At 44.6% G+C, this 13,535-nt stretch overlaps 2 protein-coding genes across 2 annotated transcripts; both read right to left on the bottom strand.

Moving 5' to 3' along the window:
• Window positions 1–2,625: 2,625 nt before the first annotated feature.
• LOC132486847 (protocadherin alpha-7-like) lies at window positions 2,626–6,777 on the bottom strand. The gene is made up of 2 exons (XM_060094421.1): window positions 4,357–6,777; window positions 2,626–2,676 (listed from the first exon to the last, which is right to left on the bottom strand). The coding sequence occupies exons 1-2, from the start codon at window positions 6,775–6,777 to the stop codon at window positions 2,626–2,628; spliced, it is 2,472 nt and encodes an 823-aa protein (XP_059950404.1).
• Window positions 6,778–11,001: 4,224 nt separating this feature from the next.
• Window positions 11,002–13,527, bottom strand: LOC132486846 (protocadherin alpha-6-like). The gene has a single exon (XM_060094420.1). The coding sequence runs from the start codon at window positions 13,525–13,527 to the stop codon at window positions 11,002–11,004; it is 2,526 nt and encodes an 841-aa protein (XP_059950403.1).
• Between the last annotated feature and the right edge of the window lie 8 nt (window positions 13,528–13,535).

Genomic DNA, 13,535 nt, shown 5'->3' with positions numbered 1-13,535 from the left:
AGAAGTAATTCCTTCCCTAACCATGATTGTCTTTAGCTGAATTTGAAAACACCCTTAATATTTGTATAATACTGAGAGTGTACTAGCATTTTGTTGGATAACAGATTTAAGTCTCTTCAACTTCTAAACCTTAATTCACTTCTCCTTGTCATTATTTTGATATTAAATAAACCTTATTTAGACACTAATCTCAAGCATCAGTTCTCTGTGAGGTATTTGCAACTTCTACATGCCAATCATCACTAGAATGTAGAGCGATCACAGGCTTCAACATCAGAAATTCCTCTCTTCTAATTCCTAGTCTCCAACTTACTAGTTGTGTGACTTGGGGAAAATAATTTAACCTATCTCCGTCTCAGTTTTCCCTTTCATAACATTCATAACATATTGATAATAATATGGTGGTTGCATGAATTATGATATATTAAGTGCCTAGTGTAATACCTCAAGGAGAGTGAGTGCTTCATAAATGGCAGTTATTCTCAGGGCTCACTTTAGCCACATTAGTTTCATAATGCTCAAGAACAAAATTGGCTCTTTGGATAAAATGATTACCTATAGAATGGTGTCACCCTATAAAGCCTTTACATATTGCTGCTGCACAGTCTGAGTGGTGTTCCTGTCTTTAAAGAAGACAGAAAAGTGCTTTTATTGAGAAATTAGTTATATGGGGGAAGTTTCACTTTTTTATACACATCTTACATGGGCAAAAAGAATCTTAATTGTGACTCAAAATAAAATAATTAAAAATTTATGATTTCCAATTTCAGAGACAACTAATTTCATCTTTGTTATATTTATGTTTTTCAAATACCCCAAATATACAGTTTTGGCATTATCTAATAATTTTATAAGTGTCAGTAAAGTTTTTCATCACCTGCAGTAAAAATATTTTCTCTCTCTCAAAATTCTTGGAATCAAATATTCAGTAACTGAAATTCTCCATTAATATATCTATGGTGGACTTCCTGGGTGGTCCAGTGGTTAAGACTCCGCGCTTACAGTGAAGGGGGCTCGGGTTCAATCCCTGGTCGGGAAACTAAGATCCTGTATGCCTCGCGGTGCAGGCAATATACTATATGCTACTGATAAAAGTTGAAGTTTCTCTTTTTCAAAAAAAAAAGGAAAACTGGGCTTCCCTGGTGTCACAGTGGTTGAGAGTCCTCCTGCCGATGCAGGGGACACGGGTTCGTGCCCCAGTCCGGGAAGATCCCACATGCTGCGGAGCGGCTGGGCCCGTGAGCCATGGCCGCTGAGCCTGTGCGTCCGGAACCTGTGCTCCGCAACGGGAGAGGCCACACAGTGAGAGGTCCGCGGACCGCAAAAAAAAAAAAAAAAAAAAAAAAGGAAAACTTACTGATGGGAGGTTTTGTCTTATCCAAAGGTTAATTTCATACTTTAATGATTTTTTTAAAGAAATCAATTATTTTGAACTCTGAAAAATAGCACATTTATAGAATAAATAAGAAAATTTACAGGAATAAGGGTCACTTGATTCATCGATGTATGTGTGCTTCTAACTTCTGTTTTTATACTTCTCTACTCCTTTAGAATGATTCTAGGGTCAAAGTCTATTCATATTCTGATTTTAAGGGTTACTTTTCTTATAAAGCATGAATTAAAATGTAATGAGTTAATCTATCCACCCACAATAGCAATGTTCAGTGTAAGCTACTATCTGGAGTCTAAAAATAAGTTTATCATTGATTAATCATCTCAACACAAGGTAATGATATCAACTAAATTCCGTTGCTGTTAATGAGCATTTTTAACCAGGTAATAACATAAATGTCCCAATACAAATCTCCAATAATGAATGAAAAGTAGTGTAGTTAAATTATATCCTGTCAAATAATAGGAACTTGCTTTGCCAAGCAATTCAATAGGGCTATAGCCTCTAAAACTTCAGTTGGATAAGAATCACCTGGAATGCTTGTTAAAATGCAAATTTTCCAATACTACTTATTTCAGAAACTTGAGGTGGTGTCTGGGAAGCAGAATGTTCAATAAGGACTCTAGATATTGCTAAAGCAGTTAGCATTGTCAGGCCTGAGGATAGGCTGACCATAAAAACCAGTTTGCCTGAAATATGCTCTATGTTTGTCTGTGGTCTTGTATACATTTGTATAGAGCCCCTTTCACTCTCAAAAGTGTCTGAGATCGAGTCATAACTTAGTTAGCCCTATCTAGAAACTATAGTTAACGGACTGGCATAGGGGAGCTTCATTATTGGTCTCATGATTCTGGCTTGAATTGAGCAATGAAGTGTCTTCCAAGCTCTCACCTCTCTATTTTGGACTTCCCAGCTGTTTTTAATCCTGAATTTCCTGAATCCCAGTGTGCTCATGCTTCCTGATGACCCAAAAGATAAATTCATTACTAAGATGTTCACTGATCTTCTGAAAATTTGCATACAATGATAGCCCATATTCTGGGAGAGAATAAAGATTAGTATAAGGGACTATATTACCAATTATATCAATGCAACCATCAATAATAAAGAGTAAAATTTGTAATTATAGAACATGTAGTAAGTACTTAATGAATAATACTAGTTCTAAGATACTAGAGGAATGATGGCAGTTTTGGGGGGGGAAGCAAATGACACTTCTAGCATCCCTCAAATCATATAACATAATCAAATACCTGGGCCCAAGTACAAGTGGCATATGGAACCTGAAAAAGTACAAGGACAGAGATATTTGAAGGTATAAGTCTGGATTTAAGGTGAGTTGTGCCAACAGACATAGGCAGGTTTTATGACAAGAGTTCAGAGAATATTCAAGTTTTGCAAGAAATAAAATGGGAAAAAAATAGATTGCTTTGTAGCATAAACCAAACGTGTCATTCGGAGAGAAAAAAAGTACTGAAATATTTAAGTGATTTTTACTTGCATGTGCCTGGTTATATTGTGGCTCTATTCTCAAGACCACTCTGATTTGCTCTGTTGAGTTTTTAATTAAGAAATGCCTTGTAGGGCTTCCCTGGTGGCGCAGTGGTTGGGGGTCCGCCTGCTGATGCAGGGGACACAGGTTCATGCCCCGGTCCGGGAGGATCCCACATGCCGCGGAGCGGCTGGGCCTGTGAGCCATGGCCACTGAGCCTGCGCGTCCGGAGCCTGTGCTCCACAACGGGAGAGGCCACAACAGTGAGAGACCCACGAACCGCAAAAAAAAAAGAAAAAAAGAAAAGAAAAGAAAAAGAAATGCCTTGTAAAATACCTGACATGATAAAAAATAAAATAAAACCCCTGAGTAGAAATATAAAACACATTACAAAAACGCAATGTAAGTATAAAGGAAGTTTTTAAGATATAAATTAGAAAACAAAACGAATGCTTGAACTAAAGATAGAGTGTGGAGAACCACCAATTTGAAACTTGCAAATCATAATCCAGGAAATGTAAGTTTAGAATGTAGTGACTTTAAAGGTGCACAATCTTATCTCCAGATTTCTGTCTTTTGGAATACTGAGAGAAAAAGTAAATCCTCATGTAAACTGGTTAAGTTCCAGACAACAATTTCAAGGAATTCAAAGTGTGAAATATGGGTATATCTTTAATGCCCCAGCATTATATTACTAACAGAAAATTTCAATAAAAGGAGAAAGTCTTCTTCAGGAAAGAAAGTACCTTTCAGGAAGTATTTTCTTCAATATCAGATAAAACATGAACTTCAAAAAACTTTCTATGTGTAGAAAAGATTCTCAATCAACATTTTCTTAAGATCTACACTGTCAGACAATGTATAGAAACATATTTTGAACAAGTGGGAATAAGAGTTATATTTGAAACAATTATTGTCAAAATTAAATTCCTAAAGTAAAGCAACTGTTTTCTAGGTATATTGGAAGTTGCTTGTTGAAGTTACAGACACTAACTAGTGCTGACCTCCGTGTCTCCAGAAAGGTAGGAAACTATAAGTTGACAAGGTAACAGTTACTGCATATATCTGCTATGGGGTTGCTTAAAAACAATATAATTAGACTAAACTACCATGCTTACTTTAGAAATAAATTATCATTTGATAGAGTGGTGTTGCAGTTAATGTGTAATGACTAAATTTGTTTTCACCTAATAGTTTTCAGGTCGGTGGCAGAAATTAATCAGGAATTCAATATGACTCCCACAACAGGTTTTAAATAAAATGGATTCAGCCCTAATAAATGTCTGTTCAGTGTATGGTTTATAACGATTCTCAACTGGAAGTCGAAGCAAAAGTCAGTTACAAAGTTAAGGTTCACTTTCCAGAAATAAAATTAAACATCCTGGCAGAACTAGAAAAAACTGGATAAAAACTATTTAAAAGTATCTTATAGGATGATTAAAATATTTTACAAGACTAAATGAATACATACATAAACAAATAAAATATTAGAGCAACCCACCTTCCCAGAGGAGTCCAAAGAAGCTTGTGGATCTCCGGTTGCATCTACAGATCCAGGACACGGAGGTAGGCTGGGGCTGAAGGCCATGAGATCTGCCTTGGGCGGCCCCTCCCCAGAGCACACCCTCTGCCGCCTCTGCTGCGAGTAAGACCAGCTCCCCACCGCGCTGGAGCACACCAGCGTGGGCTTCCCGGGCCCGCACGCGCCCTCGCTGGGCGGCGCCGAGCACCGCAGCGCCGTGTACAGCAGCAGCGTGAGCACCAACAGGCTGGACACCGAGCAGATGGCGATGATCAGGTACACGTTCACATCCACCAGAGCGGCCTCCGCGCCAGCGGCGCCCGTCGACGCTCGCGAAGAGGCCTTGGGCGCCTGGCCGCTGTCCTCCAGCGACAGCAGCACGGTGGCCGTGGCCGTCAGCACCGGCTCGCCGTGGTCCTTCACCAGCACCAGCAGGCGCTGGCGCGGCGCGTCCGCCTCGTCCAGGGCGCGCGTCGTGCTGATCTCGCCCGTGTACAGCCCCACGCGGAACGGGCTGCGCGCGCCACCCGCCGCCGGCTGCAGCTCGTACGACAGCCACGCGTTGTAGCCCGAGTCCGCGTCCACCGCGCGCACCTTCGCCACCACGTGGCCCGCGCCCACTGACCGAGCCACCAGCTGGCTCAGCGCGCCCGCCCCGCCGCCCGGCCCGGGCAGCAGCAGTGCGGGCGCGTTGTCGTTCTCGTCCAGCACGAACACCTGCAGCGTCACGTTGCTGCCCAGAGGCGGCACGCCCGCGTCGCGCGCGCTCACCTGGAACTGCAGCAGCTCCAGCTCCTCGTGGTCCAGCGGCTGCAGCGCGTACACCTTGCCGCTCTCCGCGTGCACCGACACGTAGCTCGACAGCGCTCGCTCGCCCACCCGCCGCTCCACCAGCGAGTAGGACACCAGCGCGTTCTCCTGCGTGTCCGCGTCCCGCGCCGACACCGTGAAGATGTGGCAGCCGGGCGGGTTGTTCTCCTTCACCAACACCGTGTACTCGGGCTGCGCGAACGCGGGCGCGTTGTCGTTCACGTCGGCCACCTCCACGGACACGCTGGCTGTGACCGACAGGGAAGGCGAGCCCGCGTCCCTCGCGGTCACCACCACCTCATAGTTCGACACCCTCTCGCGATCCAAGGCGCTGTCCAGAACCAGCGAATAGTAATTCTTGAAGGTGGACACCAGTTTGAAGGGGACCTGGGGTGTTAATGAGCAGGTCACCTGCCCATTGGCACCAGAATCTTGGTCAGACACATTAATCAAGATGATAACTGTGCCGGGCTGAGCATCTTCTGAGACAGGAAGCGACAGGGAAGTGACAGTCAATTCTGGAGCATTGTCATTAGCGTCCAAAACTTCCACAAGAACTGTACAGTGACCAGCCAAGGGTGGGAAGCCTCTATCGATCGCCTCTACTGGAATTTTATAGGCTTTACTTTCTTCAAAATCTATATGTCCTATTGCTATAACCTTCCCACTTCGGGGGTCTATGTAGAACTTAAATTTTATATCTGGAGAAACGTCACTAGAGAATGAATAAATAATATCCCCATTCAAGCCTTCATCTAAATCTGAGGCGTTAAGTTTAATTACGAACGTTGCATTGGGAACGTTTTCTGGTAATTTCACCGCATAAAATGTTCTGTCGAAAGCTGGGGCGTTGTCATTGGCGTCCAGCACTTTGACGAGTAACTGAACTGTGCCAGTCAGCTCAGGTTTGCCTCTGTCAGTGGCCGTGAGCACTAAATGAAGTTCCGGAGATTCTTCCCTGTCTAAAGGTTTTCGTAATATAAGTCCCAGAGGCTTTACCTGTTGGTCGGTTGTTGGTACGTCCAGAGAGAAATACTCATTGGAGCTCAGCCTGTAAGTCAACAGAGCGTTCTCCCCGATATCTGCATCGGAGGCGCCCTCTAGTGGAAACCGAGAGTCAAGCGGCCTGGATTCAGCCATAAACAGATTCCTTTGTGTTCCGGGGAACACAGGAGGATTGTCGTTAATGTCCTTTATCTCCACCTCCACATGGAACACCTGCAGCGGCCGGTCCACGATCACCTCCAGGTGGATGCTGCACTCCGCGCTCCGCCCGCACAGCTCCTCCCGGTCGATCCGAGAATTCACAAACAAAATGCCATTCTGCAGATTTACCTCCAGAAGGTCCCCGCGGCCTTTGGACGCCACCCGGAACAGGCGCGGCACCAGCTCCGTCAGCTCCAGCCCCAGGTCCTGGGCGATGCGGCCCACGAAGGTGCCGTGTTTGGCCTCCTCCGGGACCCAGTAGTGGACCTGGCTGCTCCCGGTCTCCCAGGCTGTGAGAATTATAAAAAATAGCAGTAGATGCCGGTTCCCGGAGTCGCCTAGATTTGAGTACATTTCAAATTATTGGTGTTTTATTCTAAACTGCGTAACTTGTCGCAAAACTTAGAGGAATCTTCTTATCCCTTCTTTATTATCCTGATAGGTTCGCCATTGTTCAACCTCCGGGTACTGAAACAGAGTGGAGACTCTTTCCGATGTGAAAAGGGATGACTTAGTTTTGTCTTGAATTAAGAGAATTTCATGGTAAAGAGCGACATCATGTGGCCCAAAAAGGAAGTTCGAATTACAAAAATCAACTTTATATTGATAAGGTGCAAAGTTTTATTTTAATCTCTGAATTTCTAAAAATATTTGTTAAAGTGTAGGACAACATTTCTCATGCTTGCTGAAGGCATTCTTAGGAGATTTAACTTCTGGATGTTTAGTGTGACCATAATTGTAGTTCTCATGCCTTGAAAATGTTTTTCCACAAAGTTTTAAAATAAAGATAAAAATCCAAGTGGCAAATCAAATTACGTTAGCAACCCTAAGTTTTAAAATCCTCTGTTCAGAGTCCAGGAAGCTCCATTTTCTTAGATTTATGTTAAGAAAACTCCTGGTCTCTCTAGGGACACAGGATCTCAAGAATCTAGTGGAAGAAAAACTTAGAAACGTTTTTAGGAAGGAAGAAATATTAGCAACTAATTCATATAATTTTCTTAAGAAAGTACAATAAGGGAATGTTTGGGGTATCTTTGAAAAGGAAGAATTTGTATTAAGTGCATTTTGTGAGGATGAAGTATTCTGAATTTCTTTTTTCATCAGAATTTACATGTTCTGTTTCAGGATTTCATGGTTCTCATATCTTTTTTCCTTTCATCCTTTCTAAGCCTCATGTTTTATGAATATCCACCTGTTTTTACAATCTCCAACATGATTTAGATTATTTATTTTATAATATATGTTTATTTCATCAGCTAAATGTTGGTACTCATCTGTCCTTTAATTAAAGCAGTCCTTTAATCAAGCTGGGGGTGTTTTATCCTTTTTAGTTCTACTTAACAGAGCAAGTTTTTTTGAATGTTTCACATCCATTTTCCCAACTGCAAATAAAATAATTAACATCTGTATGCTAAGGCTTTCCAAGTTTAATATCTGCCTAAATGAGTTTTAAATAATGCTGCTATCCTGAATTATTGCAATAGCTTCTTATTGCATCATCTTGTCACAACTCCATTTATCCTTCTCTTAATCCTGGCATTCATCTTCCTGAAAAACACCTTTTATTCCTATGGATTCACTCTTTTTGATAGCTTTCAAATGATGTTAGAGGTGAGTCAAAATTTCTTTGTCAAGTACGCAAATTACCCAAGAGATTTTTCTCATATTACTTTTCCTGCTTTATCTCATAGTCTTTCCTATGGGAACTATATGTTTTCACCAAAACAGACTATTCTCTGTGTCCAGGCACATTTGGGATTTTCTGTGTGCTTTACTTAAGTTCCTCTGTTGCCAAGAATACCAGTTATACTCAATATTCTCCCAAAGGAAACTTTTCCATTTAAAAACCACTAAAATGTCAAAACTCTTGAAGGACTACTTCAACAAGTGAAATAGGCAGATATTTCTGTTCAATACAATCACAGTGATTTACGTCTCTTGTATCTCATAATATTCTGCCTCTAAGATGGTTATATTTATGTATGACAAATATCTTTATTTTTCTATCAGCTTCTTGAAGCCAGGGGCTGGGTCTTGTTAATTCAATCATTCTTGACACAGCATCATGTTCTTAGAGACCCTCCTAGAATATTTTTTAAATGTTTACTCAAGAGTGATGCCTATGGTTCTTCTCTATTTCCTAAGAAAGCATACTATTTTTATGGTTGTTAGATATCACGATTTATACAAATGACACTCTTTATTGATTATACAACAATAGTCTATTTGTCACTTTTAAGTATGTGTTTAAAAACTATTGTGTGGGGCTTCCCTGGTGGCGCAGTGGTTAAGAATCCGCCTGCCAATGCAGGGTACACGGGTTTAAGCCCTGGTCCAGGAAGATTCCACATGCTGCGGAGAAACTAAGCCTGTGCACCACATCTACCGAAGCCCACGCGCCTGGAGCCTGTGCTCCGCAACAAGAGAAGCCACCGCAGTGAGAAGTCCACGTGCTGCAATGAAGAGTAGCCCCCGTTCGCCTCAATTAGAGAAAGCCCGCCTGCAGCAACGAAGACCCAACGCCACCAAAAAAAACAACACAAAACTATTATGTGCTTACTTATTTTTAAAAATCAGAAACACTACCAATGGCTTCCACCATTTCAAAAATAGAAAATGAACACACTGGGGAGCACAAACCCCAGTTCAGTCCTCTGATGGACCCAAGACAACTTTTAAATGTGGGAAAATATGCCATTCCAGTTTAAGGTAGTCTAATACTTCCTAGGAAAACATGAACAACACAAAAAGTTAAAATCACCTTCAGCAAAGGCTCAGCAGCTTAAACGTAGTTTTTAAATCCAAAATGCTTTTCCACTGCCAAAGTCTTTTTTTTTTTTTTCTTTTTGCGGTATGCGGGCCTCTCACTGTCGTGGCCTCCCCCGCTGCGGAGCACAGGCTCCGGACGCGCAGGCCCAGCGGCCATGGCTCACGGGCCCAGCCGCTCCGCGGCATATGGGATCCTCCCAGACCAGGGCACGAACCCGTATCCCCTGCATCGGCAGGCGGACTCTCAACCACTGCGCCACCAGGGAGGCCCACTGCCAAAGTCTTAATTCAATTTTCAACATAGAAAAATGGATCAATTTTTTCTTTGATGGCATTCAAAATGTTAGAGACATCTTGGATTAATTAAAATACATCTTAAATTAATTATTTATAGGGAGGCCATAAATAGCCTTTACATAAAATAAAAATAATAAAGCCATAATGATGACCTTCTGACATTTTAGATTTTCCTATTCCTCTTCATAATATTAATAGCCAAATTTTATCAAGCTCTTACTATTTAGCTAATACTATCATAAGCACTTTATAAGTATAAACTTACTAAGTACTTCAGCAATTACCTGTGATAGGTATTACTATTTATCATCCCAGCTTTACAGGTGGAAAACTGAAAAATGAGAGGTTAAGCAAGGCTGCAAAGAACAAAATTGGTAGAGGGAATTTAGACAAGGAAGGATGGCTTCAGAATTCACAACAATTAACACTATTCTCTGCTTCCTGCATGTAAAGAAACAGTGAAGAGTTTAAATCATAAGACAGAGTGAATAATGAAAGCATTAAATTAGAATAAATAGTTCTATGAAAAGGAACCCACCAAATAAAAATCAAACATAAATAAGTGATTTGCAGTGTTTGAGAGTTCAATGCAGATTTTACATGAATGTACTTGGTCAAAGTTCACATTCTGTTGAATTACTATTTGTCTGATATTTGAATCCCTGATAAGCTGAGCAATAACCATGGGTGTCACATGGTAGCTGTAAGAGTGTGAACTTTCCCCATTCACTTCTTCAACCCAATTGGAAGTATTCAGTCTGATAACTAATACTATGTACTTTGTCTCTAAATGGTTTAAAAGGCCAACAGTAAATGAGCACTACAGACTGTTAGACTCTTGGAACCACCAGGCCCCAAAAGGAATCTAGATTAAGATATGATGAACAGGGTCCTTAAACAAAGTGGATAACTTGAAAGTGTTGGCTAAACGGAAGCATTAAAAAAAAGAAGAAGGAAAGAAAGGAAGGAAGAAGGAAGCGGAAAGGATAAAAGTGTAATAAAGTGGGCTTCCCTGGTGGCGCAGTGGTTGAGAGTCTGCCTGCCGATGCAGGGGACACGGGTTCGTGCCCCGGTCCGGGAGGATCCCACATGCCGCAGAGCGGCTGGGCCCGTGAGCCATGGCCGCTGAGCCTGCGCGTCTGGAGCCTGTGCTCTGCAACGGGAGAGGCCACAACAGTGAGAGGCCCGCATACCGCAAAAAAAAAAAAAGTGTAATAAAGTGACATTGAAATGTCAATATATTATTAAAAAATGAGTAACTGTGAAATAACCCTCCTGAAGTTCAAATGGAAAGTAATGAAAGCTCTACAATATTAACAAGAAAAAAATACTACCAATGCAAAATTTTTAATTCATCACAAATGAATGTATCCAATGAAATTTGAGTTTCAAGACAAAAATCTTGAGGTGTAGAATGATATTAATAACGTTTGATTCCACTTTAAGTCAACATTAATAAACCAAAGAGATCATAATAATTAACAAAAAGGAAAAGACGTATATAATGTAAAATTATTCAAATTTTTCAAAAATAGGAGTGTAAATATAAACCGAAAGAAAACAATTATAACATTTCAAAATAAATATTAACTGGTAATTATGAAAATTCAGACTTACTTTGGAAAGACGATCATCATTTAAATCCTGAAGCTCACCCATATCCACCACTACTGGACAAGCTGGAAGGCTGGGGCTGAAGGCCATGAGATCTGCCTTGGGCGGCCCCTCCCCAGAGCACACCCTCTGCCGCCTCTGGTGCAAGTAAGACCAGCTCCCCACCGCGCTGGAGCACACCAGCGTGGGCTTCCCGGGGCCGCACGCGCCCTCGCTGGGCGGCGCCGAGCACCGCAGCGCCGTGTACAGCAGCAGCGTGAGCACCAACAGGCTGGACACCGCGCAGATGGCGATGATCAGGTACACGTTCACATCCACCAGAGCGGCCTCCGCGCCAGCGGCGCCCGTCGACGCCCGCGAAGAGGCCTTGGGCGCCTGGCCGCTGTCCTCCAGTGACAGCAGCACGGTGGCCGTGGCAGTCAGCGCCGGCTCGCCGTGGTCCTTCACCAGCACCAGCAGGCGCTGGCGCGGCGCGTCCGCCTCGTCCAGCGCGCGCGTCGTGCTGATCTCGCCCGTGTACAGCCCCACGCGGAACGGGCTGCGCGCGCCACCCGCCGCCGGCTGCAGCTCGTACGACAGCCACGCGTTGTAGCCCGAGTCCGCGTCCACCGCGCGCACCTTCGCCACCACGTGGCCCGCGCCCACCGACCGCGCCACCAGCTGGCTCAGCGCGCCCGCCCCGCCGCCCGGCCCAGGCAGCAGCAATGCGGGCGCGTTGTCGTTCTCGTCCAGCACGAACACCTGCAGCGTCACGTTGCTGCCCAGAGGCGGCACGCCCGCGTCGCGCGCGCTCACCTGGAACTGCAGCAGCTCCAGCTCCTCGTGGTCCAGCGGCTGCAGCGCGTACACCTTGCCGCTCTCCGCGTGCACCGACACGTAGCTCGACAGCGCTCGCTCGCCCACCCGCCGCTCCACCAGCGAGTAGGACACCAGCGCGTTCTCCCTCGCGTCCGCGTCCCGCGCCGACACCGTGAAGATGTGGCAGCCGGGCGGGTTGTTCTCCTTCACGAACACCGTGTACTCGGGCTGCGCGAACGCGGGCGCGTTGTCGTTCACGTCGGCCACCTCCACGGACACGCTGGCTGTGGCCGACAGGGAAGGCGAGCCCCCGTCCCTCGCAGTCACCACCACCTCATAGTTCGACACCCTCTCGCGATCCAAGGCGCTGTCCAGAACCATTGAATAGTAATTCTTGAAGGTGGACACCAGTTTGAAGGGAACATGGGGCGTCAGAGAGCAGGTCACCTGCCCGTTGGCACCTGAGTCGAGATCGGACACGCTAATTAGGGCAATGACAGTGCCGAAATGAGCGTCCTCTCGGACAGGCAAGGATAAGGAAGTCAGTGCAATCTGAGGGACATTATCATTTTTATCCAATACTTTCACCAAGATGGTGCAATGACCAGCCATGGGAGGGTGGCCTTTGTCTGTCGCATCAATACGGATTTTGTATATATTTATATTTTCAAAATCTAAATTCCCTTGAATTACTACTTCTCCAGTATTTGGATCTATTCTAAACTGGTTACTAACCATGGGTGGAACAAGACTATTAAAAGAGTATGAAAACTCCCCATTCGCTCCTTCATCCCTATCAGAAGCATTCAGTCTCATAACTATTGTTCCGTTATCTGAGTTTTCAAATATTTTTGCTTCATACTCTGGCTGTCCAAAACTGGGAGCATTGTCATTCACATCCAGTACGGTGACCAGCAGCTGAACAGTGGCAGTGAGCTCAGGTTTGCCTTGGTCAGTGGCCATGAGGAATAATTTATGTTCGGGCGCTTCCTCTCTGTCCAACGATTTCCTTAACACGAGCCCAATTTGTGTACTGTCATCACTGTTTGTTTTCACATCTAACGCGAAGTTTTCGTTGGAACTGAGCTTGTAGGTTAAGACAGAATTTGAGCCCACATCTGCATCCGACGCGCCCTCTAGTGGAAACAACGAATCTGGCAGCCTAGATTCGGAAATCAACACTCTTTGTTCCTTTACCGGGAACACAGGCGGGTTGTCGTTAATGTCCTTCACCTCCACCTCCACATGGAACACCTGCAGCGGCCGGTCCACGATCACCTCCAGGTGGATGCTGCACTCCGCGCTCCGCCCGCACAGCTCCTCCCGGTCGATCCGAGAATTCACAAACAAAATGCCATTCTGCAGGTTTACCTCCAGAAGGTCCCCGCGGCCTTTGGACGCCACCCGGAACAGGCGCGGCACCAGCTCCGCCAGCTCCAGCCCCAGGTCCTGGGCGATGAGGCCCACGAAGGTGCCGTGTTTGGCCTCCTCCGGGACGGAGTAGCGGACCTGGCCGCTCCCCGCCTCCCAGGCTGCAAGGAGCAGAAGCGAGAGAAGCAAACACCGGGATCTCAGTCGGTCTTCAGGTGTAATAAGCATTTCAAATACTTGCTGGTTTAGTTCCATCAGGAAAT

The sequence above is a fragment of the Mesoplodon densirostris genome, chromosome 3 (genome assembly GCF_025265405.1).
Source record: "Mesoplodon densirostris isolate mMesDen1 chromosome 3, mMesDen1 primary haplotype, whole genome shotgun sequence".
Taxonomy (NCBI): domain Eukaryota; kingdom Metazoa; phylum Chordata; class Mammalia; order Artiodactyla; family Ziphiidae; genus Mesoplodon; species Mesoplodon densirostris.
The sequence above is the reverse complement of the archived record's forward strand: the minus strand, read 5'-3'. Positions and strand labels throughout refer to the sequence as shown.